This window comes from Suricata suricatta, chromosome 14 (genome assembly GCF_006229205.1).
Source record: "Suricata suricatta isolate VVHF042 chromosome 14, meerkat_22Aug2017_6uvM2_HiC, whole genome shotgun sequence".
Lineage (NCBI taxonomy): Eukaryota > Metazoa > Chordata > Mammalia > Carnivora > Herpestidae > Suricata > Suricata suricatta.
Genome location: NC_043713.1, coordinates 60719971 through 60745805, shown reverse-complemented (window position 1 = coordinate 60745805; position 25835 = coordinate 60719971). Strand labels below are relative to the sequence as shown.

General features: G+C 51.1%; 2 protein-coding genes across 3 annotated transcripts in view; one reads left to right on the top strand and one right to left on the bottom strand.

Moving 5' to 3' along the window:
• Positions 1-1766: 1766 nt before the first annotated feature.
• On the bottom strand, positions 1767-7215 carry LOC115278365 (RIMS-binding protein 3B-like). The gene has a single exon (XM_029922806.1). The coding sequence runs from the start codon at positions 7141-7143 to the stop codon at positions 2200-2202; it is 4944 nt and encodes a 1647-aa protein (XP_029778666.1). The 5' UTR covers positions 7144-7215; the 3' UTR covers positions 1767-2199.
• An 8383-nt stretch (positions 7216-15598) lies between these two features.
• Positions 15599-25835, top strand: part of UBE2L3 (ubiquitin conjugating enzyme E2 L3) — a 52386-nt gene continuing 42149 nt past the window's right edge. The window contains exon 1 of one of the 2 annotated variants that reach the window (XM_029922812.1): positions 15599-15692. In XM_029922812.1, the coding sequence (XP_029778672.1) occupies positions 15666-15692 (27 nt within the window). In that variant the 5' untranslated portion in view covers positions 15599-15665. The remainder of the gene's footprint in view (positions 15693-25835) is intronic. The other variant, XM_029922814.1, reaches the window with a different exon arrangement.

The window sequence follows — 25835 nt, the reverse complement described above, 5'->3', positions numbered from 1 at the left end:
ATTGGAAGTAGGGAGCAGGGGCCTGAATCCCAGGCCTTCGGGTTCAAAGAGACATTTCTGCTTACCCTGACATCAGGGCTCAGGGCCTAAGAAGGCAGTTGGGGGCCCAGGCAGGTCTGCCCTAGGTGCACAGTCCCAGGGAAACAATGCTGGTGCAGCCAGGCTGTCCCCTGGTGGCAGCAGCAGGAAGCTCCCAGGGACTTTGAAGCCCTTTCAAGAGAGGGGGCTCTCACCAGCTGATAGGTACCTGTCCCCAGTCTCTTTCCCCTCCCTGTGCCACTGCTCCTTGAGTTTCCACAGCTATTCAATCACCCATTATTCTCATGGCTCTGGGCCTTTGCTCCTGCTGTCCCCACTGACCATTCCAGCTGGGGAGGGGCCAAGAGAGGGAAAGAGAGAATCCCAAGCAGGCTCCACACTGCCAGAGCAGAGCCTGATGTGGGACTCCATCTCCTAAACCATGAGATCATGACCTGAGTGGAAATCTAGAGTTGGAAGTTCAACTGACTGAGCCACCCAGGTGCCCCCAAATAAATAAACTTTTAAAAAATTAATAAAAATAAAAAATGATTGAGATGGTAAACTTTATCACAATTAAAAACAAAAAAATTGTGAGTTGGTCTGGGTCACTTCCACAGGCTAGCTGCAGGGCCTTCTGAGCATGCCTTCTCACTGTAAAAATGGGTGGATATAAACATGAGAAGGGATGATTTAGCTCCCTGTGGATGGGGAATAAGGAACAGCTTCCCTTCCCGGGCTGAGACCTGGAGCAGAGTCTTCCATGCACGAGTGGTGTGTGTGCACACCACAGCTGCTGCATTCCTGTGTTTTCTGACGATAAGGGAGCTCTGTGTCAGGTTGAGACACAGGGCCCGCTCTTTCCCAATTCCTGCCTTCAGCTCCTGGGACAGCTTGGTGGATACCTCTGGGCCTAATTTACCAACTCCCCAAGGAAACTTCTAGTGGTTCTAATCCTTCTGCATGCCTGGCAATGTTTCTGGTCATTTCCTCCTGCACCCAGGATGGTGGTGCCCTTCCTTTGACATCATTGCTGTACTCAGGGAAACAAGAGTATCAAACAGAAGCAGAGAAGGATGGGGGCACCTAGCTGGCTCAGTCAGAAGAATGTGCAGCTCTTGATCTCAGGGTCATGAGTTCCAGCCCCAACTTGGGAGTAGCAATTACTTAAATAAAACTTAAAAAAAGGGAGAAGGATGAAGACCACCCTTCATTCTTACTCTCCTAGAGGGAGAGCCAGGAAGACTGAGGGAAGAAGTGGCTTTTCATCTGTCTCACCTGACAAGAGGGGGGGGCCCTTAGCCTCAGAGGCTCTGCTATAAGATGGGGGTAAATGTAGAAACGCCCTCAGGGAGAAGCCTGGGGAAAAGGGGCAATGACTAACACCATGCAGAGTGGGATTCCCAGCCGGGAGACACTGATCCCACTCTCCACAAAGGCTGGAACCCAGGGACACAGGCCAAATGTAGGGAAGCCTGTGGGAAGTGCCAGCCTCGCTGAACTTTTGGGGCTCTGCTTCTCAGTCCTGGATCCTGGCTGACCCTTGGTAGCCCTGCCAGAAGATCCTAAGCTAAGCCCCCTCCAGAGAATAAGGATGTGCACTCCCCAGCTGGGAACACATGTCTGCAGCCAGTGCAGAGCCCCTGGACAGGAGGGAGAAGGAGGAGAGGTATGTTTGTGTTTCCCTTGGTTGTGCTTTCACTTCTGAAGTATTATTTTTCTTTTTTCTATGAACATTTTAATGAGGGGTTGAACATAAGAAAAATAAGATTCTGGTCACTTTTTTTTTTTTAAGAGGTAGGCTTTTCTTGAGACTTTCATACAAGGCAATGGATGAGGACACTCCTAAGGAAACTCCTAGAGAAAAATGCACGCTGAGCACAGAAAAAGACCCTTCTCCAAATTCCAGTTACGGTCACTGACAACTCCAAAACAGCCTGTCAGACTCTCGTGGGCTGCTTGTTCTGTTTTCTTTTGGCAACAGCTCAGTTCAGACCTAAGCCCTGCTCCTCTCAAAGGCCAAGGGACACCTGGGGACTGGTGGCACTTTCGCACAGTGACACTTGGAGCATGTGCTGCTCACAGAGTAGAGGAGGAATGCTGGAGGTAGAGTCCCAGTGCTTGCTTCTCCTCTGGTGGGGCGTGGGTGGCCAGAAGCCACTGCCCCGGCAGGAGCCTTGTTCACTCTCCATGAAGGGAAAGGTGATCCAGCAGGTGGGCTGGGACCAGACCCCTGCGACCACCTGACTCCCCATAATAGAATCCCTTGTCATCCACAGACCCATAGACCGTGACCACATCCCCCGCCCTCAGTGACAGCTTGTCCTTCACCTGGGCCCCTGCTCGCTCATCGTTGGAGTCATAGTCCAAAGCAGCCATCATGGTTGTTGGAGTCCACGGTGGGGACCTCCTGGGGTTTCCTTGGGTCATAGGAAAGGAGCCCTGGGGGCTGGTAAGCACCCCCAAGTCATCGAGTGGGGCCACAGAGGACAGGTGCCCTTGCACTGGCAAATGCCACCTTCCATCAGTCTGCTCCGTGCCCACCTTCACCTCGGCCACCAGGTGCCCAGGTATGTTGCCCACTTGCCCATTGCATTCACCATGATAGAAGCCACAAGGATCCTGAGAGCCCCACACTCTTAGCAGCTGCCTTTTCTGGAAGGCCAACTCCTCCTCTGCAACCTCAGGCTTGACAGACATCACCAAGGGGTCATAATCAAAGAGTGCCACAAAGACCCTGGCCAGAGTGTCCATCCCTGTACCCAGTGGTGAGGGGCCACCCTTCGACATCTTAATGACTTTCCTGGATGGAGCTGGACAAAGTGCGGTGCCTGGCTTCAGGAGCTGGCACTCTCTCTTGCCCCCCAGAGCCTGACTTTTACCATTCTGGTTTCTAAACTCCTTTCTCTGCTCTCCCCTCTCTGGGCCGCACAGACTGAAGTGCCCTGCCTCCCCCTCCTGCAACATGTCCTGGAAGTCAGACACATATGATTGGCTGTGGCTGGTGTCCAGCTGGGGAGGGGCAAACTCATCAGTATCTTGCTTTTGCCTAAGGACCTTTTCACGTGCAGCCTTTTCTGGATACAGTTGTGTCTCAAGCCCATACTCTGGGAACAGATGAATGACTCCCAAAACAGGGCTTTTTCTGGTGCCCATGTGCCAGTAGCAGTCTTCTTCTCCCCCAAACTGTCCACTGAGCAGAGGTGGTCTGTGGTTTGGGGGACTCTTCTGAAAGAGCAGGTCCTTTCTGCAGACCTCCTGGGCTCCTATGGGCCCCTGGGGTTGGCTGCCAGACCCCACACTTGCACATTCTCCCTCTGAACTCAGATTGCGCATCAGGGACCCCCTTCTTGAAGGTTCTTCAGGGAATGTTTCTAGAAACTCGGCCTGGGGCTCCCTGCAGCTTCCAGGAGCGTGGGGGCTGGCTTTGGCACTCAGGGGAGCCAGTGCCAGCCTCTGAGGACAGACGGGGACTGTGCCTCTGCAGGTAGACAGGTCACCACAGGTGTAGCTAAAAGAAGAAGTGTCTAGCAATTGGTGACAGGTGAAATAGTCATAAGGGATCTGGGCTGGCACCGAATCCAGGGACTCACCAAAAAGCGACATGGTTCTCACAGAGACATTCTGGAACATCAGGGGCAGCTGGAGCTGGGAAAATTCCAGCAGGGTGCTCCCAGCAGTGGCATCGGCAACCTCTGCAACCTTGAGCCCATCAGCATACACAGCATAGCCAGTGACCTGGACTCCGTTGGACGACCCAGCAGAGTCGATGGTTACAGGGAGCCAGCTGACCACTAGGAGGCCTGGCGAGGCATGGCGCTCCACCAGCACATCCAGTGGAGGGTCAGGAGGTCCTGCCAGGGGTGTGTCAAAGGTGATGGTGGAGGACGCTGTTTCCCAGTGCACCTGCAGCAAGTCCCATGGCAGCTGCACCTCCACTCGTGCCTGGTACCGCATGCCAGGATGCAGGCTATGGAAGGTGTAGCAGCTCACACCTGCTGGGGTCAGGGCATGCTCCTGGCCATTGAGGTATACCATGTGGAAGTGGTTGCTGCTGCGGTAGACCCAGGTAATCTTGGCTGAGGTGGCTGCAATGCTCTGCAGATGTAGTTGCATGGGAGCCACACAAAAAATCCCTGTGTCCCCCAGAAGTGGTCTAGAGAAGCCCTTCTCCTCCCCACACTGCCACAAGCCCAGCCAGCTATCTTCTGTCTTGGCATCTGAGATCTCTATTGCCACTTCTGTCTTGGAGCCTGCCCTTACCATCTGGCATGGCCCCTTGTCCATAGTTCCCTGGGCTCTCCCAGGCAATGAGCTGTGACCAGTGTCTTCCTTCAAAAACTTGCTGTGTCTACCCAGGAGTCGAGTAGGGCCAAAGTCAGGGGCCTTGGGGGGTGAGCAGCCCAGGATGTCACTGTCTGGAATCTGCTCCACCAGGTTGGAGGGCACCAGCCCCTGCCGGCCATCCTCAAGCTCCCCTTCATAAAAGCCATCTTCATCCATGTCCCCCCAAATATACACATAATCCCCAGCTGTGAGAGGCAGCTCACTCTCAGGGTGCTCATTAGGCCCCTGAAAAGGATTGTAGCTATACCGAGCCAGGAAGATCTTGCGTTTAGGGGTCAGGGGGACCTCTAAGCCCTTTGCTTCCAAGGTAGAGGACATACTGTCAGGCTCCAGATCCTCTACCTTGTTGGCTGTGTCCATATCCAGAGTCGGACAAGATGGCACTGTGGTCCATATGGACTCCACCTCAGAGGAAGAATTCGACTGGGAGCCAGTTTTCTTGGCCTGGGACCTGGAGTCCAGAGGTCGGCTGGCTGGGACTCCGTTTGGCACTTGAGGGTCACTGGCTGGCTCCCTGATAACAACTGGATTTTCCAGCTGAGAAACTTCCTGATTCACCTGTTTGTCTGTACTGGGCTGTGAAGATGCTTGGTCTTCAGGCACCGGCTGGAACTTGGTCCTTCCACTATCTCTGACCTGAGCCTCCGGGCCTTGGGGGGCCTCCTGGAGTTCCTGGGGAAGATGACCAGTCTGACACTGCAGCGCCAGCATCTCCTCCCCAGCGGCCTGGAGATCTCGCAGGGCCTTCTGCAGGTCGTGCTGCAGCTGTTGCTGCCTGTCCTGCCCGCGCGCCGCCTGCTGCAGCAGCTGCTCTGTCAGCATGCCGGCGGCGTCGCGCTCCTGGCACGCGCAGCCCAGCTGCCCTCGCACATCGTTGTTTTCCGCCGCCACCTTCCCGGTCCAATCGGCCTGGGCCTGCAACCGCGCGTTCTCCTGCGCCAGCCAGGCTCCCTCGCGTAGCGCCGCCTGCAGCTGCACCTCAGCCTTCTCTCCGCGCCGCCGTGCCTCTGCCGCCTGGGCCCCCAGCTCCTCACATTCACGCCGCCGCGCGTCGAGCTCCAGCTCCAACGCCTGCACCTGGCGCCGCGCCTCCTCAAAGGGTGAGCTCTGGCCGTCCGCCTCAGCTCGCGCGCAGCCGGTGGACTGTTGCATTGTCAACTGTCTCTGAAGGCGGAGCACCTCCCGCTGGGACTCGCGCTGCAGCCGGTCCAACTCACTGATGTTGAGCCACTGGGTTTGGGCTTGGGCAGTACCTCCGCCAGGGTGCGGGACACTGCCCATGCCTGAGGCGACGCGCGCTTGCAGCAAGTGGCACTCTTGCCGAAGCTCTTCGATCTGCTTGTCCTTGGCCAGCAGCGCACTCGCCTGCTCTGACAAATCCGGGGCGCGCTGGCGGGCAAAGGCCTGGCACGGTTCCAGGCCAGTGCGGCTCTCGCCCGGTACAGGCGCGCTCATAGCCCGCAGGTTGGTTTCTTGCAGCTTTCGGGCCCGGTCCTCTAGGCGCCTCGCGAGGCCTGCAAGCTCCGTGTGCTTCGCCTTGAGCCGCTTCACCTTCTCGTCCGACTTGTCCTGGAAAACTGCGCGCCGCAGCTGCATGTTCTCTTCCCGCAGTCCGGAGCAGCGGCGTGCCAGCACCTGCAACGCCTCTGACAGTTCCGAGTTCTGCTTCACCAGCTCCTGATAGTCCGGATTCGGCGGCAAGGGAGTCTGGGACTCGCAGAGCTGGCTCGCAGAGTCCTCTCCTGGAGGGTCAGTAGGTCTCCTGTGCTCCGATGGCGGCGGTGGGGGACTCGAGGAGCTTAAGATGGACGCATCTGGCAAGGAGGCCTGCTTTTTGGATTCGGGGGCCTTGGGGCAACTGAGGGTGCTGTCGAGAGAGCGAGAACGCCCTGGAGCCAAGGAATCAAGAGAGCAGGCGCGCGGTGTGTGGAGCAGGCTATCGGGGAAGTTGGAGCGCCTGGTTGGCACCACGTCTAGGGAGCGCGAACGCAGGCGGACCCCAGCGCTTAGGCTGTCAGCATTCAGGGATTCGAGTCTACAGACGGACTTTGGGGGCCCAGGGGAGTCGCCGGCGGTATGGGGGGGCGGTTTTTCCGAAGAATGCACGGTTTGGGGGCCGGGGGAGCCGGGCAAAGCGGGATGCCAGCGGAAATGCTCTAGGATGTACTTGAGGAAGAGCTGGCGCTCCACGTCGAGCGCCGCCTGTAGGTGTCGGATGCGCGAGGCCTGCTCGCCGTCGGTGTCCCAGCGAAGCTGTGCCAACACTTCCTGCAGGCGACAGCGGCACTGAGCAGCGGCGACGTCGGGCGCCCCCGTGCGGCCACAGTAGCCACGGTTCACCAATTCCTCAGCCAGTTGGCGCTGCAGCTCCCGAGCCTGGCGCATGACGCCGTCGCGCTCGCGGTGCAGCCGCTGGCGCAGCTGTCGCATCTCGGCCTCCTTCCAGCGCAGCAGCTGCCGAATCTCGGCCTCACGCTCCCGCAGCATGTCCTCCTGCAGCTGCCGCAGCTCCCGGTCGCGCTGAGCCTCCCACTTGGAGCCCAGATGGTCAGCCAGCTGCTGCCTCTCCCTCTCGGCCGCCTCCCGCAGCTGGCGCGCCTGGGACGCGAAGCTCTGCCTCTCCGCCCGACCGCGCGCCCGCTCCGATTCCAGTTCCGCCCGCAGCTTCTCCAGCTCCCGCCTTTGCTCCTCCAGCATCGCCGCCGACGGACCCGGACTAACTGGCTTCTTGGGTGTCGCGCGGCCACTGCCTGAAGGGCTGGGCGAGTCCTTGGTCATGGTGGCCCCCGCCGGGCCAGACCCCTGACCTCGCCTGGCCCAGGCCGCTGCTCTCCAACGGCCGCCGCCCCCTCTGCGGCCAACCGCCCGGGTCTCCCCTTCCGGTGCCCCATGGGGGTCTCCGCGCGCCCCTTCCGCCTCTGAGCTCGTTCCCCCACCCTCTGGCGCGGGTGCATTAGCCCTAGCTCCTCTCCTGGTTGCCTCTCCCGGCGGCTGGGCTACAGACACCCTTGCTCAATGAAGCCCATGACCTTTCTGTGATGCCCAGGGGTCTCTCTGATCCCAGACCTTTCCCTGTTTCTGGTGTCATGTCCTTTGTGACCCACCAGGGATACTTTCCCAGACACTGTACAATCTCTTTCAGGCCAACTGACACTGTGGGAAGCCTGGGCTACTGCTCTGGGCTCCATGTATGGGTAATGATCGGATGGGGTGTGAGTAGATTCTGCCTAGTCCTGGCATGGGTTCAAGTGGTCTGTTTGACCTAAATGGCTGGGAACCATAAAATAAACCCCCCAAACTTGGGAGTGAGCCCTGAACCCCTACTAGGAGGTGCATCTGGTGTCTGCACTCCCAAGGCACCTACCCTTCCAAGGACCTCTGGAAGTGCTGGGCTGGGCATTTGCATGCATTATCTATTTAAACTTCCTATGCCCATTTTACAGATGAGAAGTCTTGAGCCCATAGTTTGCCCATGGTGCTAGCTGAGATAAGGGAGAAGACCTCCTTGGAGAACCAAAGCCCTGGCCTATGTTTTCATTTTTAGAATCATCTTGCAAGGACGCTCTGAGAGATAAGGTCTTCTCCATGGTCACGCTGCCCAGAAGTAGCTAAGAAGGGAGTGAAACCTAGAAAATTCTGCCTCCAGAGTCCATGGGCACTCTTACTCTATCTGCCCAACCTCGGGATTTCAGCTACAAAGACCACTCTCCCAGGGCAAGGTCTCACACTTTGCATATGCAAAAGGCGAGAGGGTCTAGTAGAACCCAGAGTTGGAGGCCAGCCAGGGAGAATGGGGATGCCTTGGGGGCCCAGCCTACCTTTTATCTGGTCCACGAATGCCCAGGGCTTCCTGCTTCTCCAAAAGGTGAAGTCACAGATCCTTATGGGCCCAGCTTGCTCCCTATACCTCCTCTTTGGATGCAGCAAGCCAGAGAATTTTCCATGGTTCTCCAAGGGGCAAAGTGGTCAGATGGTTAGGATTGTCTTGCCTTTGGAGTCAAATAATCTTATAGCTTCTTGTGCCACTTTCATGTCTTCATCTGTAAAATTGGCTAATAATGCAGACCTTTTCTGTGTTCTGTGACCTCTCAGAGTTCCCTGACCTCTCTGAGTATCCATTTCTTCTGTTTGTGAAGATTCAAAGAGATGAGAGTACACAGTCCCTAGAACAGAGCAAGGCTCACTGATTTTAATCCCAGTCCCTTTTTTGCAGCTAGAGAAACTGAGGTCTGCAAGCAAAGATTTGGCTGAAGCCAGCCAGGGCTGCCATGGTAGAGGCAGCACAGGTACTCTTTGTGCTCCCTAGGATTCACTGCGGATGACTCATGGCAGATGGGAAGCCTCTACACAATGGATGTATTGATAACACCAGTCTTCCATGATTAGAGAGACACCAGGACTCTGTCAGCTGATGGCCAGGTGTGTAATGGAAGCTGCTTCAAGGTCTGCGTAAGTTCCCATTGTCCCATCCATGGGTTGGCCTAGACACTCACAAGCTTCTTCTGGAAATCTAAAGAATTCCCCTGCCTCAGAGGCCTCTGGGCCTTTGCATGTGTTGTTCCCCTTGCCTGGGATGCCTACACTGCCCAACACAAAAATAACATCAGACCAAGAACCTACTGTGCACCATGCTCAGTGCTAAATGCTTGCCATTCATTATCAAAACCACCCATTTTACAGATGAGAAGTCTCAAGCCAGTGGATCAAGAGTTTTTGTCCACTTACCTCTTTGGTAACCTTGTCTTGTCCTGTAGCCTCATCTTAGCAGTTCCTCTTCCAGGAAGGCTTCCCTGACTCTCTGGGCTAGGCCTGGACTCCCTAAAACTCTACAGCTCTGACCACCTTACCTGGTACCTCTCCATTTGGAGCAAGGATGTATCTGATATACATTAGTGTCCTTGCCGAGAGTGGCTTCAGAGAAGGAATAAGTGAAAAGTCCCTCCCCAGAAAGGAGGGATAGAGACCCAGGGATAGGCAGGCAGGAAGGGCACAAAGGGTACTGCCCAACCTGGCCACCCAACCTGACTACCTCTCACATGTAGGTACAACCTGGCATCAAGGGCCAAAGCCCCAGACTCTGGGCTGCCTATCATGGATCAGGGCAGATGCCTTAGACTGGAGTGAGGATCAGGCCTCATTAGAGATGTTGATGGAGTCCAAAGCTGTGGGACACACATACATACATGCATTCATAGCCTCTCTAGGACAGGCCACCTGTGTGGCTTGGGAACTCGGGAGCCCTACTTAAATCTGGCTCCTCTCTCCCCGTTCTTCCTGCCCCAGCACCAAGTGGCTCTGTCCATGGTGTCTGTGGCTTCTCTGTGTTTCAGGCCCTCTCACTCACACAGTCATTTCTCCAGGTCGGTGGGCAGGTAATCTTAGCTCCATCTCACAGGTAGGGAGACAGAGGCTCAAAGAACCACATGTTATGTTCATTCAGCATGTGGCTCTGAGACCTCCACCCTTTTTGCTGTACTCATGTTTTTCTTTCTTTCTTTCTTTTTTTAATGTTTATTTACTTTGAGAGAGAGAGGGAGAGGGAGAGGGAGAGGGAGAGAGAATCCCAAGCATGCTCTATGCTTAGTGAGAAGCCTGACATGGGGCTCAATCTCACAACCGTGAGATCATGCATGACTTGAGCCAAAATCAAGAGTTGGTTGCTTAACTGACTGAGCCACCCAGGTGTCTCCGTACTCATGTTTTTCAAACATGGTTCCTCTGAATCACTGGGGTGCCATGGGAGATAGATGCCTTTGGGCAATGATATGTAGCAAGAACACAGAGAATGGTGATTCCAAATGTTCTCTTTGAGAAGTGAGGTGGATATAAGAGGTCAAGTGGGTAGGCAAGATGGAGGGACAGCCTCCCTTTCAACTGGTGCTGGGCCCCTGGATGTGGTAGCCACAGGCAGAGTATCTTCATGAAATCCCCACTACAGTTCTGTTTGACAGAGGAGAACCTGAGGCTTGATGGGAGCAGGTGACTTGCCAGGGCACATGGGCAGCTATGGCAGAGCTGGATTGTCACTTCGGGGCAATGGGTGGAGCTACACAGACTGGATGTCTGATACAGTCTTGAGTGGGACCATCAGGTCTGGAAGGCAGGCTGCTGCCAAGGAGGAGGACCCTTGGGTGAGTCTCTGGGAGCCCTGCAGTCACCATCCAACTGCTGCCTGGGCCGGCACTACCTGTGGCATGTCTGAGGTATTCTGGAATGTGGTTGAGTGGTTGAGCAAATCAGGACTTCCCCAGTGCCAGGCTTCTGCCATCCCCACACTTATCACCTTGTTCAGTGATTGTCCAGTGAGTGACCTGCCTGGCATCCCCATCAACTCTGAGCTCAGGGAGTGCATGGACCATGTAGCTGCATGCTCTGGGTCTTGGCTTTCTTGCCTTTAACATGAAAGAGATGGATTACATGGGTGGTTTTCAAACTGGGTTCCTTAGGGCCCCACGGTTCCTGAAAAATACTGTGGGATTGTTGGGGGTGGAGGAATGTGCCCAGAGCTGAAGGGGAAACACTGCCCCTACCTGCTTCCAACAGAGCACATCCAACTGTTAGTATCATTCTTTAGGTTCTGGGAAAGATTTTGGCTTAATAAAGAGGCACACTGCTAGAAGCAAGTTTGAAAACTTTTGGATTAGAGCCCCTCCTCTCTGTTAACTGCAGAAACATTGCCCTGACACCCAGTGATTTCACTGACCCTGAGAAAAGATACCTCACCTTAGTTGGCCCCACATCACCAGCCTGTACTCCATGCTACCTCTCCTCCCAGCACCAATCTGTGACCTTTGGACCATGTGGTCATGGTATATGTGATCCTGGGCAATCTGGTTCACATCCCTCTGCCAGCCTGTCCTGGCCCCGTTTCAGCTCTGCCACCCATGCCCAGAGCTTTGCAAAGCTTGCCTAGACTTTGCAAGTGGTGAGGGCTCCATCCAGAGAGCCCACTGGAGGATTTTAAGCTTCCAGAACACTGTAGCCCCAGCTTCCACTTCACATCCCTTATTTTTGGGTCAGTGGGATTTCTTTTTTTCCTTCCTTCCTTCCTTCCATTCTTTCTTCCTTCCTTCCTCTCCCTTCCTTTCTTCCTTCCTTTTATTTTTTATTGTTTTTATTTTATTTATTTTGAGAGAGAGAGTGAGAATGCAGGGAGAGGGGCAGAAAGGGAGGGAAAGAGAATCCCAAGCAGGCTCTGCCCTATCAGTGCAGAGCTCAATGTGGGGCTTGATCTCATGAACTGTGAGTTCATGACCTGAGCCAAAATCAAGAGTTGATTCTTAACCAACTGGGCCACTCAGGCACACCATCTTTTTTTTTTTTTAATGTTTGTTTGTTTGTTTGTTTGTTTAGAGAGTGTGAGTGAGCAAGATGGTGGGAAGCAGATTGGGAGAGAGAGAGGCACTCAGCAGAGGTCTAAGCAGGTCTTCTTACTCTAAATTGTGGGAAGGCCTGGAACCCCCAGTACTGCCCCTTCCTGGATGGGGCTGTGTACCTGGAGAGGCCCCATGCTGTTGTCTGCCTCCACTTCCCAGGCCCTGAAGCTATCTCTAGCCTGCTCCATGCCCTCCCGGGCAGGGAAGGACAAGTTGTGTGCCAGCTCTTAGCTCTCTGGTTAGGGCTCCCTGACATGCTGGGCTGGCCTTTTACCCTGGCATCCCTGGTCATGCTGCTTGGGTATGCCTCTGTGGGTGGCCAGCCTGCTCCTACCTGCATGTTGCAGGCTTTGGCCCTGAGTCCTCACTAGCCATGGAGGCTGGCCCCATCCTCTCTAGAGGATGAAACCGCTGAGGGTCACACGTGGACTTGGACCTAGGCCTGTGTGACCCAAGTCTGGGCTCTGAACTGGTGCCAGTATAGCCTGGCCCATAAGCTCTGGCAGTCTGAGCGTAATTGTAATCCTGAGCCTTCAGACAAATGGCTGCTCCTTCCCAAGGACCCTGTTACTGTTGGCAGCATCACTGTTTCCAGCCATCCACAGTTTGCAGGACAGATCTATCTTCCATCTTCTGCCATCTACACTTCTCTTCCCTTTGGATGTATTCAATCTGCCCTCCTTCCTCTGCAGCCTGAAACACAAGGCCTAATCTGCTTCTTACTGACACCAGTGGCAAGATCCTATGTCCAGTCATTTGACCATTGCGTTAGGTCAGGGACAATCCTTCAAATGTTTGTTGAGTGCCCAATCTGGTCAGGGCAAGGTAGTCAGGTTCCATGTAAATTTCCTCATTCACTAAGCACAGGGTACCCCCAATAGGATTTACTGAAGGAAGGACAGAAGGAAAGAGAGAGACTGGGAGGGAGGGTAGAAGGGAAAGAAGGAGACTTTTAGGTCAGCTGAGTCTCCCAGACCTTGGTTTCCCCCTCACAGTCCAAGGGAAGACTTGGGCTTGACCCTCTGACCACCCAGGTGGCTGAAAAGCTGACTGGCCCCTTGAGACTCAGTTTCTTTCTTTGTAATGGGGCTGATAACAGCTCTGACCTCTCAGGGACATTGGAGTCAATAGAACACTTGTGGGGCACCTGTTGGTTGGTGTCCAGCTTTGGCTCAGGTCATGATCTCGTGGTTCATGAGTTTGAGCCTGATGTCTGGCTCTGTGCTAACAGTTCAGAGCCTGGAGCCTGCTTTGGATTCTGTGTCTCCCTCTCTCTCTGTCCTTCCCCCTCTCATGCTTTGTCTCTCTCTTTCTCTCAAAAATAAATAAACATTAAAAAAAAAAAAAGAACACTTGTATATTTGCACTCTTGGGAGCCCAGCACATAGCAGGCTGTCAGGTCACCCAAGTGAGCCACCATGGTAAGCTGAGTCCTTAAGAATAATCAGCACTTGTCAGATGGATAAGGTAATATTGTGGGGAGGGAATGACAAAGGCATTACAGGCAAAGGGAGCAGCAAGGGCAGAGGCAGGGGGTGTAGTGTGGCAGGACATGGGAAGGGAGAAATGTAGGACATGAAGCTTTGGGTCAGCAGAAGGAGGTCAAGGCAAAGCCTTACCAGCATGAACCAGATCAGGGTCTAACTTCTGGAGCCCCTCTTCCTATGAGTGATGAAGGGCAAGCTACTATTCTCAAGGCGTCAGTTTCCTCACCTGTGAAATAGAACATTTTAGCGCTGCTCTGTGGTGCCAATGAACTTCGTGGTGGGTATAAATGTGCAGGGCCCAGTGCAGGGCATACAGTAAGCCTGCCCAGGAGCTCCTTCCATCCCCAGCCCCTCCCCTGGCCACTGTCAGCCCTCTCCTCTGGGCTCCTACACTTCACCAAACCATCACCACATTCTTTTGTTTTCCTTGGTGTAAGCTGGATGAGGGCAGGATGCTGCAAGCTGCTTGAGGGCAAGTGCCACCTTGGTTATCTACCTCTCTGAACCCAGCAGGGAAGCATCCAGGACCTGTGCCAATTGGGAGAAGCAGCAGCATGTGGTAAGTTCAATCTGAAAGGCCTGGGGTCCGGGAGGAGGTGGAGAAGTACAAGAAGAGGAGGAAGAGGCCACTTTTAATGGGAAGCTCAGGGCAGTGGAACACTAAGGCCAGGTCTGAACAACATGAGTTAGCTGAGTGGAAGGGAGCTGGCATGAACAAAAGCTAGGCCTGCCATGCGCCACAATTAAGGTTTTAGAGTAGCAAAGGGGTCCTGAAGACCAGGTATCCTTTCCACTGGGACTAGGTACATTTTCTGTATGCTTGTTTAACAGTGGTACTCTGCTGCTTAGAGCCTTCATTCCTCCCCTGCAACAGAGCCATCTTGCAAGGTGATGGTGAGGGAAAAGGAAGATGCCATAGCAAAGGCTAGCCTTTATCACTTGCCCTCACTGAACCCCAACTTCTATTCCCAACCTCACATGTCCAGGTTGAGGGAATACACTGTGCTTCTTCAACCGCCTTGGAATTCTTCAGGGCAGGGCTCCCAATAAAGCTGTGTTCTTTCTTTGACCTGGGCCAATGTAGCACCAGATTCAGTGTCTACAGTAAGATCATGGAGTCAGTCTCCAGGCCAGACTTTCAAGTCCCCCATGCCTCCAGGGAGCTAGCTAATGGAGTCCCTCACACATTTGCTGAACGTTTACTGAACACCCACTGTGTGCCAGCCCTGGCAGGAGACAAAAGGCAAACAGAACCTTGATGGCATGAGGCTTGTCATCTAGTTGCTCCCAACCCATGTCAAACCTGGGCTCCCAGGACACTGTGAGGAAGGCTGGCTCCATCCAGGCTATATAATACCCAGTTCTTTCTTCTTCTCCCCTTTCATGGGAAACTCATTGCTCTTAGAATGAAGAAAAATGCCTTCACAAGGCTAGATGTGTATTGAAGCTGTACTTTTCTCTTTGCTTGCACTGCCACCCTAGGTCCCGATCACCATCACTTTTGCCTGACTGGCTACAACAGGCTTCCAAATGGCCCCTACTCCCCTGTTTATTCCCCTCCATTCTCCATTCTCCGATCATAGTACTTCCCTTAAATATGTATATCTGACTATGTGGCTGCTACACACATTCATGAAAGGTCTCTCACAGGGCATAGAAGAAAAGCCAAATCCCTCCTGTCCTGGTCTGTCACCTGCCTCCCTTGCTCCCTCTAATACTTCTTACTCCATTCTGGCCATCCAGACAGCCTCTTGGCCTTTGCCAGTGCCTTTTCTTCTGCCTGAAACAGTCTCCTCCCAGCTCTCAGCTGCTCTATCCCATCCTTCAGTTTCCATCGTTGGCCCTGCAGCCAGAAGCTCAGCCTCCGATCTGGGGCAAATCATTGGCCTTCTCTTTGCTCCCATTTCCTGTGAGATGGGTAGTTAATTGTAACCACATTACAGGGTGGTTTCAAAGATTAAGGAAAATAAAGCACTGGAGGGGGGAGCCGCACTCTGTAGGTTCCAGTGTTAGCTGTTGTTTTAATACTATTTCCTCGGAGAGGCTTTCATTGGAAAAGTAGGTCTCCACAGTCATTTTCCCATCACCCAGTTTTCTCTGCTTCACAGCACTTAACAGTGTCCGAAATAATCTTTATCGTTCAATGATCTTATTTTATGCAGCCATTATTTATTGTGTGCCTACTATGTGCCAAGCACACTTTGTAATTGGCATCGGATTGGACGTCCGGTAAAGGCATGGTCTCCGCCAGACCCATTCACCTGTGTTCACCCAGCACCGTGGCCAGCACACAGTAGGTACTTCGCTCTTCGGGGAGTGTACCTTAGCTCTTCGGGGAGTGCCCCGCCCACCCCTCCCCCGGTCCAGGAAGTGCGGGGGCTCCAGTCGCCCGGCCGGTCGCGATGCATCTTGGGAAAGCAGCAGCACCAGATCCAAGATGGCGGCCAGCAGGAGGCTGATGAAGGTAAAAGCCGTTCTCCAGCGCCGGCCGGGCAGGGGGGTGCGGCGTCCCGAACTCGTCGTCCCCGCGGCGGACCGAGGCTCCTCCGGGCGCCGCCGCTTGGCCTTCCGCTCCTACGTGGCCCCGCTCCGCCCCCCCCCGGACCGCACGCGGGCTTAGGGAGCTAACGGGGCCGTCTAGGCCGCAGCCTGGGCGGGAGCGCCAGGCCGCGCTGGGAGCTGCCGCTGGCCCCTCCGCTCGGCCCGGGGAGTCCACGCCGCCCTCTGCCCGGAACTGGGCAGAGTCCTCCTCGCGGCGGCGGCCTCCCGGACCCGGGGCGGCGTTGATGTGGGGGTCCGGCCCGGAGGTCCCGAATCGGGAGCCCGCGGGGAAGGCCCGAGCGCCGGAGCTCCGACCGGGAGCCCGCGCCACGGAGCCGCCCCGCCCTGGGCCGCAAAGCGCTGGGTTTGGTGCCTCTCTTGGCCGGGACGCAGCTCCGGAGGCCGGGAGGCCGGGAGGCTTGGGCTGGGGAAGGAAGGAGGAAGTCGGGCGACAAAAGTTAGGTCAGTTTGTTGGTGGGTCGTTTGAAATTGCGTTGGGTCCTAGCAAACTGTCGCCTTGTGATTGCAGAGTCACACAGCGGGCAAGTTCCAACTCCAGGAAGGCGTGGGGTCGGCCGCATTTGCGGCGCGGTTCTCCTTTCCCATCTCCTTTTCAACCTACCACTTCTAGTTATCCGGATCTCCTTGCTGAAGCAAAAGTGCTATTTTGGAGGGGGGGGGATTGGCTTCAATCGTTCGAACTCAAACCATACAAAGTTTATAAAAATAACTTGGTACTTTGTATCTTGAATGCAGCGGGTGCCTCCTTGTTAAATGGCTCCTTTGGTGAGGATTACAGATGCTAAACTGGCCTAGTTCTTTTCCGAGTATGTTTGCCGGCGCCCTCCGGACCCGACCTCGTCAAGATTTGTGAGCCCGCGCCCCGGTAGTGCTGCCGGGTTGCACCGGGCCGGAAATAAAAAGGCCCAGGAGCTGATTTCCTGAGAGGAGATAAAGAGATGGGGTTCCTCTTGAGCAGAGCGGTGCTTGGTGGAACTAGACATTGAACTTGGAGTTACAGACTCAGGGCCCTTCCTCCCTGGAAACATTTCCTTTCTTTTGTTCATTAAGGGCTGGAGACGACGTTTAACTTAATAAAACTAGATTGGAAGTGGGCACAAAATAAGTCAGCAGATTCCAAACTTCTCATCAGTTTTCTGCCGGTGACACCACCATTCACCCAGTCATCTAGATGATGAGAGGACTGTTACTTATTTCTTTGCTCCCCAAATGCAATCACCCAATAAGCCTTGTGGATTTTACTTTAGAGAGAGTTCTTGGGTGTATGCGTTCCTTCCTAATCTTACCGAAATTACCTGAATCCATACCCTCATCCTCCAATGACTTTCCAAGTACATACTGCCCTTTTCTGACTCCCCTTCTTGGACACCAGAGTTCGTCTATTAGAGCAAATATTTAATCCTTTCACTCCTGTTGAAAACCTCTTTGATCTTATGGTCCTTAGCAGTTAATCCTAACTTCTTATTTGGCATGCAAGACCCTTCCTAGGCTGGCTGAAAGTAATCTCTTTAACCTCACCTCTTGCCCCTTGTTTTCCCACTACCCTTGCAAATCATAATAACTACTTTTTTTTTTTTTAAAGCTTTTACTTTGTGCTACCCTGTAGTTCACATTCATGATCATGTTTAATCCTCCCTGAAAAGTAGACATTATTATTCCTATTTTGTAGATGAGGAAATGGAATGCTGAGGGATTCCTTGGTTTTCCTAGCTAGGGAGGGTGAGCTGTGACCTCACTCAAGTTGTGACTACAGAGCCCCCTGCTCTTTCTTACTTGCTATGTGGTGTTCTTTGCATATGCTGTTTGGATCTACCTGAGAAAGGCTACCTTCCCCTTGTCTCTCCTCCCTTCCATGGAAGTCCTAGATCCAATTCCAATGCCAGTTACTCTGTGAGGCCTTCTCCCCCATAACCCTTCAGAACGAGTTGTTTCCTCCTTTGTGTGACCACATATGTTTCTCTTTGAGCACTTGTCTCAATCACATTTGTGTTTTGCCTTTCCTACAGAGTTCTGAGTTCCTCAAGGGCAGGAATCTTGACCTAATTCATCCTGGTATCCCCTAGTCTACCCAAGTTGACCTAGTTTGGAGTTCCCAGGCTTCCAGGGGTCTGAGAGGGGAGTTCCTATGGTTTTCAAATTATTTTTGTGTTTCCAAAAATTGGAGCTTAAAAAAAAACATGTATGGAACACCTGGGTGCCTCAGTCTGTTAACAGTGGCTGACTTGTGCTCAGGTCATGGTCTCACAGTTTGGGGGTTCAAGCCCCGCATCAGGCTCTTTGCTGACAGCTCAGGGCCTGGAGCCTGCTTCAGATTCTGTGTCTGCCTCTCTCTCTGCCCCTCCCCTATTCGTACTCCTTCTCTTTCAAAATGTAGATAAACATTTAAAAAATTAAAAAGAAAAGAACATGTAACATTCAGTACTTTTATTAATTTTTTTTAAGTGTTTAGTTTTGAGAGAGGGAGCAAGAGAGAGAGGGCAGGGGGCAAAGAAAGAGGGAGCGAGAATCCCAAGCAGTCTCTGCATTGTCAGTGCAGTGCTGGATGCGGGGCTTGAGCTCACAAACTGTGAGATCATGACCTGAGTCAAATGCTTATCCTAGGCACTCCTAAGTACTTTTAAGTGCTAGGTTATTTACATAAATTCTTTTCCATAACACTTAAAGTTAGCATATTATCATCCTTGTTTTACAAATAATAGAATTGTGAGGCTTATATAGGTTGGAGTTGTGGATGGAGATTCTCTCAATTCAGTAGAGGAATACTGGTTACATGACTCAGATCATTGGCTCTGGGAGTCCATGTTTAAGCTGGTTAGTTAAAAACAACAACAATAACAAATTGATGCATGTTGATCAGTACTTGGGGGTGGAAATAAAGGGGTTTTTGATGATGAAAGAAACATGCTGAATAAGCAGATGAATTACATCTTAAAGAACTTAAATTTCCTCAAAAACTATTTTCCAGGACACTCAGAGTCGAAGATTTCTTTGTAACAATGGACTGAATGCTCATAGTATAAAATATATTATTGAAAGCAGAGTGATTTGCATATATTGGCCAAGAACTTATTTTAGGCAAAGTGAGTATGATAAAGTCTTTAATTCAAAAAGCATTTGCCAAAAGGACTAGCCTTTTTTCAGAACGCTTTTTAAGAATGACAGTGTTAATAAAACATTAAATACATTTTAATTTGCAAGCAGAAAATTCAGCATTGATGGCAACAACCAGATTGTAACCACTGCTTCTATCAGGAAGGGAAATAGCTACAAAAGTGAAACCTGTAGGTGTGGCTAAGAAAATTGATTGCAGTCTGATCATTTCTTTTCAGCCTCTCAATTGCGCACATCTCCCATAGGAGCCCTCCAGTTGAGTATCTTCCCAGAAGGGCTTTTCTCAGTGGGGAAAGTGTGGATTTAAGAAGGGTGTTTGTGTTATACTTTACTGGTTATTATCGTGTAACTGTTGTGATGAGGAATTAGGATTTGTAGCAACCTTTTAATGCTATTTAAATGATGATCAGTCAGAACTCCACAATGGTATACTTTATCTCAGTCCATAACTACAGGTGAATAAGGAGGAGTCACTAATAACAGTTCTTTCCTTGGAATTCGTAAGCAATAAACTGGTTTGCTTTTGAATACAAGTTTATGTTCTCTGAAGTTGGGTAATTAACATGATAGAGCAGTAAATATGTCTGGTAAGTATGTGTCAGAAAGTGAGGGAAGTTTTTCTTATGATGTTATGCTGATATAAATGTCCTGATTCCACTGGGTTTTAGGGAATTGAGAAAAACATTGTATTTTTTTAAATCCTAAATGTGAAATCCCAGTAAGTTGGGGCTATTTCAACTTCCCTTAATGGTATGCATTGTAACTGTTAAAAGAAAATTAAAAGAAAATTGGGGCAGGCCCTGGGAAAGAGGATGGAGTTGGTTGTTGTAACATTTGGGACTTTTTCTTAGGGTATATACTAGAACAAAAACATTGGTCTCAGTGTACTTGGTGGACCTATTCTGGCTTTGTTATAACTTTGTGAAGACTTTGTCAAATTAGCATTGTATTGCACCAGGTCACTTGGAAATATTCTCATTCCATAGAAAAGTGTCACTGAATATTCAAAAGGCATTTCTATTTTCTTTACTGAAACAGTAAGTTGGGGATTAAAGCTTAGAGGACCCCAAGATACCTCTCCTGAATCCGGACTTTGTATCTAAGAGCCTGGAGAGGTTCCCTGTGAATGGCAGGCACATAGACCTGTAGTTGTCCAAGCTTGTGCCCCCATAAGCCCTCATGCTTCTCCTGTCTTGCCTTCTTCATTCTGTTAATGATCCACTTGTCTACTCAGCCACCAGGGAAGAACCTGGGGAAGCCCACCTCGCCTCTTCCTTCCACATCTAGCCACTTGCCAGATTCTACTGAACTAGGGTCTTTTCTCCACCCCCTCTACCACTCTCTTAGTTCAAGCCATCCATCTGTGGCGGGCCACCTGTACTGGACTCCTTGGTAGTTTCTTATTCCTCACCAGTCTGTCCTCAGTCCTACATGGTTCTTAACTGGCAGTGGGTGCAAGAGAGGTGCACATGTTCAGGGCTCAGGCTCTGCTCTCAGAGATTGGAGCTAAATTCGGGAATCAGAGCTCTGTATTTAAAAATCCACACTCGTTAGCATGTTCTTTCAGAGTCTGATCTTGCCAGTCTTTGCGCTCTGCACTTGCCATGGGATCCCCTAAACATGCTCTGCACCCCTGGTTCTCTTGATGGGTATCCCTGTCCCTTTTCTACATCAGGGTAATTTCTTGTCCTTTAAGACTCAACTCACAGGCACCTCCTCTTAGCCCTGCTCTCGAGGAGCTCAGTGAGGGAGAAAAATGGCATGTGCCTAGAACAAAGGAATCCTGGTCTGTCCACTGTATGCTGGATGTCTGCCAGCTGAATAATAGAGTACAGGGGGAAAGATCCTCTGACATTGAGAAGAAGGTGGAACTTGGTCTGGGCCTTGAAGAATAGGCAAGGGTTTGGGCTGTTGAAGAGGGGAGGGGCCTGGCAGCCAGTGAAGTTGAGTAGCTCTCATCCCTCAAAATGGATGTGGGTGGTGGCTAGGAGAGATGGCTGGGAAACAGGAATGACAGTTCGCTCCCCTCCCCCTACAGCTGCCTGCCTCTGACCTTGTGTAGTCCCTTCCTTTGGTTTCAGTTATGCCAGCCGTGAGGCGCTTTCCAGAAGCACTGGGTAAGTGGCCTGGTTTTACCCTCTGTTGGTGTATCCAGTGCACCTGGTCCTCCAGAACTATGACCTTTCCCTCTCTCCCTCTTCTCGGCAGGGTTACATTCTCTGGCCAGCCACTGGAAGACTTGTCTCTCCATGAACGGGTGTTGCAGAGGGTGACACTGAAGAGTGTTAAGGACAGGTTGCACAGAGATGCCTGGGCCTTTCAGTTGAGGGGGTCAGATGTGTCCTCAACTGTAGCATCCAGGAGAAGCAGCAGGCTGCTCACATGGGAGAACCTTTGCCTCTGGGTTTCCTCTAGCCAGTCTCATCCTATCTGTTCTTGAGGGCATAGGTAAACCTAACCCTCACCCCAGTAAAAAGCAGGGAGGAAAGGGTGTTTCATTCGGGGCAGAGCTATTGGGAGGAAGAATATGGTATACTGGTTGAGAGCTCAGGTTCTGGAGGTTGTGTACTGGGCCTGCCACATCTTAGTTAGAGGAACTTGGGCAAGTTACTTAATCTCTGTGCTTTGGTTGCTTCATGTGTATGTGAAAGTGAAATGAGTTAATATATGCTCCAGAGAGGGCTTAGCGTATCCTAAGTGTTAGATACACGTAGATTGTTATTATCGGGAGTGAGCAAGACATGTCCCAAGGCAGTGACGAGAGCAGCCTGGCAGGAGGGTAGGGGCTTGGAAATGGTGCTGAAAAGGTGGGTTGGGCCATGCCAGGACATGACCTTACTGCCTGGGCAGAGCTCATTCTCTTTCCTGCTCTGCTCTCTTGCCTCCTGTTCCTTAGAGTTAGCAAGAAGTTTCTCAAGGAAGTTGTGTGAATGTATGTGTCTTTGTTCAAAAATGCTTACTTTTCCCAACAAAATTAAAAAGCTCTCAAATTAAAAATTTTGTCTTTCTGGTATCTCTGAATCTCACGCTTACATTATCTCTTCGTGTCCCGCATGTATGTGCAATGCAGTGACCATCACTGTGTCCAAAGATGAGCCCAGGTGCTGCAGAAGGCACAGAAAGGTGCTGAGCTGGCAGTAAGGGGTGGGAGTTTGCAGGAAATACTTGGAAGAAGTAGTTGCAGTCCCAGAAATAAAACTGTTGCTTTATTCTCTTCTCTTTTGGCCCTGAAGCAGGTTAAGAAAGGTTGCTTCTGGTGGCTGATCCGTTTTTCCTCCTGGCCCTTGCCACAGTCTCTTTAGAATTCTAGAGCTGAGAGGAGCCCCCTTGATAGACAAGAGGCTGAGGCTTGGGAGGTGGGGAGGGTACAACCCACAGGCTCACAGTGGAGCCAGGCACACTCACTGCCCAGGCCTCCCTGTCTTGCTCCTGTTCACATGGCTCCTTTTGGTTGTTAAGGAGGGACAAGGTGGAGAGCAGGGGAATTCATTTCAGGTCAGGTGATGGTTTGGGTTTTTTGTTCAGTTTGTAGCAATTCCAGGTCTGTATTGATTATAGTTTTCTTTTACTTCATGATCTTGTCAGAATTTTTTTTTTTTGGGCCAACATAATTCAGCAGCAGAAGAAAATGCTGTTTTGACAGCCCCTGAGCCCAGCAGGCACATTTGCAAGCAAAGCAGTCAGTAATGTCAAATGCAGTACTCATGGTGGTTCTGTCTTTTGAGTGGGGACAGTGCCTGATTCTATCACAGGGTGAGGGAGTGGGTACGATTCAGAAGTTGAACAGCCTCTTAGTGCTTTCTGACATGGTTTGTAAAATATCTACTTCACGCCAGTGTACCTCTTGTTAAAGCTCAGCACAGGAAAGCTATCCTTACAGAAGGAGATCTGCCACGTATTTTACACGTGGTCCCCATTCTGGTCACTCGTGCTGGGGTGCTAGACTCAAGAATGCCATGCGCAACCATGTTTAGATGGAGACAGAAACATATTCCAGGAGTCAGGCCGACATCTGAAGCTGACTGTGTGTGGAGCTGGCATCAGATTCCACTTAGCTGGGGGTTGGGCCACGCTTGCCCGGAGGTGTGCGGGTAGTACATTCCTATAAGCTTGTGCTGAGGGTTCTCTTCAGCACCGTGCCCTCCTAGAATGACCTCTTGATAAGTGGCCCACCATCCTGGGTTAGTGTGCTATGGTCGAGTCAGATCTTAACTTCTGCCATGGACTAATTCGTGCTGTCACCTTGAGTCTCAGTGTCTTGATTTCTGCAATGGGATGATGAAACGACTTCATAGAGTTATTATAGTATTAAACATATTGGTTGTGATAATAACTAAGTGTAAGATGGTATACTGCTGACTCATGGAAGGCGTGATGTCTTCTTGTGGGTTCTGCCTCCTTTGCTAACTATTAATTGAAATAAGAGAATCATGTTTGTAGGGCTCTAAAAGCTTCTGTTTAGATTTACAGTATTTTGATAAATTTTTTTTTAACTTTTATTCATTTTTGAGAAGGAGAGAGAGAATTGCAAGCAGGGGAGGGGCAGAGAGAGAGGGAGACACAGAATCCAAAGCAGGCTCCAGGCTCTGAGCAGTCAGCACAGAGCCTGATGCCGGGCTCGAACCCACGAGCCCCTAGATCATGACTTGAGCTGAAGTCAGATGCTCAACCAACTGAGCCATCCTGGCGCCCCTACACTATTTTGAATTAAAGTCATGATTTAGTGTCCTTGCTACTGATTGGTTTGTGCAAGCACGGAAAGCACATTTCTGTCAAAATTAGTTACTTGGCTAATGTCATAACAAAAAAGCAGGAAGAGGCTATTTCAAGTAACTAATGTCCTCCTAGTTGGGTAGCTGGTATTTGAGAGTGATACTGTACTTAGATTTTATTTATTTATTTATTTATTTTATTTTTTTAATGTTTTATTTATTTTTGATACAGCAAGAGACAGAGCATGAGAGGGGGAGGGGCAGAGAGAGAAGGAGACACAGAACCGGAAGCAGGCTCCAGGCTCTGAGCTAGCTGTCAGCCTAGACCCCGACGCGGGGCCCGAACCCACGAATGTGAGATCTGACCTGAGCCGAAGTCGGAAGCTTAACTGACTGAGCCACCCAGGCGCCCCAGTACTTAGATTTTTAAAAAATAGCTTATTTATTTATTTTGAAAGACTGTGTGTGTGTGAGAGAGAGAGAGAGAGAGAGAGAGAGAGAGAGAGAGAGAGAGAAGGGAGAGGAGCAGAGAAAGAGAGGAAAGGAGAGAATTCCAAGCAGGCTACACACCTAGCTTGGAGACTGACTTGGGGGTTTGATCTCATGATCAAGCTGATATCAAGAGTTGGACATTTAACCAACTGAGCCACCCAGGCACCCTTGTACTTAGATTAAAAAAACATTTTTTAAAAAAATTTTTTTTATATTTTAAGATGGCACAGGCAGGGGAGGGGCAGAGAGAGGGTGAGACAGAATCTGAAGCAGGCTCCAGGCTCTGAGCTGTCAGCACAGAGCCCGACGCAGGGCTCATACTCGCAGGGCTCAAACTCACATACTGTGAGATCATGACCTGAGCCAAAGTTGGACGCTCAACCGACTGAGCCACCCAGGCTCCACCCTTGTACTTAGACTGAGCCACCCAGGCTCCACCCTTGTACTTAGATTTAAAGGCAGGTTTGTGTCACTTCCCCTTAGACATCCAGGTTTCATTTTGCCTGGACAAGACAAACATAGAAAATATTTCTTGCACAGCATAAACCCTTAGTGACTCTCTGTGAGGGGCTAGGACAAATGCTGTATATGTTCTTGCCTTTGTCATTATATATTTTGGGAAGCTGAGCTCTACCAGGATCCTGTTGAAGAAATTGGAGCCCCTGCATTGCCTGTTTCTAGTGGAAGCTCTTGCTGCCCTCACCCACTGCTTTGTGTGGCTGAGAGAGATTTTAGGTTTGTCCCTGGTCCTGGCCTTACCCTGTAAAGGGTCTGTGATTTGGGCCCCTCTCAACTTCAGCTTTACCATTTGTAAGATGAAGCTAATATGCCTGACTTGCCTATCTCTGAGTGTCATGAGCTTCCAGTCCTATTCTGTATGCTGTTTATTGTAAACACTGCAGAGGGTTCTCCTGACCAGCAACCTCTCATGCTTCTCTGAGTCTTGCTCTTGCTTTTCTTTCACATGGCTGCTTTTGGTGTATGCATCTTGCACCAAAGGTATGCACCTTTCTTAGTGTCTTCATTTCTGGAGATTGTCCCCAGAAATAACTGGCTCTTTCCTAGAAGGCTATGTCTTCTCTAGCATCTCTCCATTTGTTTATTTTTGGGATTTTGAGGATGGTGACACTAAGCTATTGCCCTCCAAAGGGGATTGTGATGGTGATATGTTCTTAGCAACTCCTCTGCCTTATGTTTCTTTTCTTCTCTTTTCCTTTCTTTCTTTTTCTTTTTCCGTTTATTTTTGAGAGAGAGTGAGAGCCAGCACAAGCCAGGGAGGGGCAGAGAGTGGGGGAGACACAGAATCTGAGGCAGGCTCCAGGCTCTGAGCTGTCAGCACAGAGCCTGATGCTGTGCTCGAACTCAAGAACTATGAGATCATGACCTGAGCCGAAGTAGGGCACTCAACCAACTGAGCCACCTAAGTGCCCCTTTTCCCTTTCCTTTCCTTCCCTTCCTATTCCCCTTTCCTTTCCTCCTTTCTTCTCTTATTTCTTTCATTGAGATACAGTTGATCAGGTTGTTTCTGAAAAAACTTTGTGCCAAAACTATAAACATTTTTTTAAGTTTATTTTTGAGAGTGAGAGAGAGTACAAACAGGGGAGAGGCAGAGAGAGAGGGAGAGAGAGAGAATCCCAAGCGACACGGGGCTTGAATCCATGAACTGTGAGATCATGACCTGAGCCCAAGTTGAACACTTAACTGACTGAGCCATCCAAGCACCCCTAAGC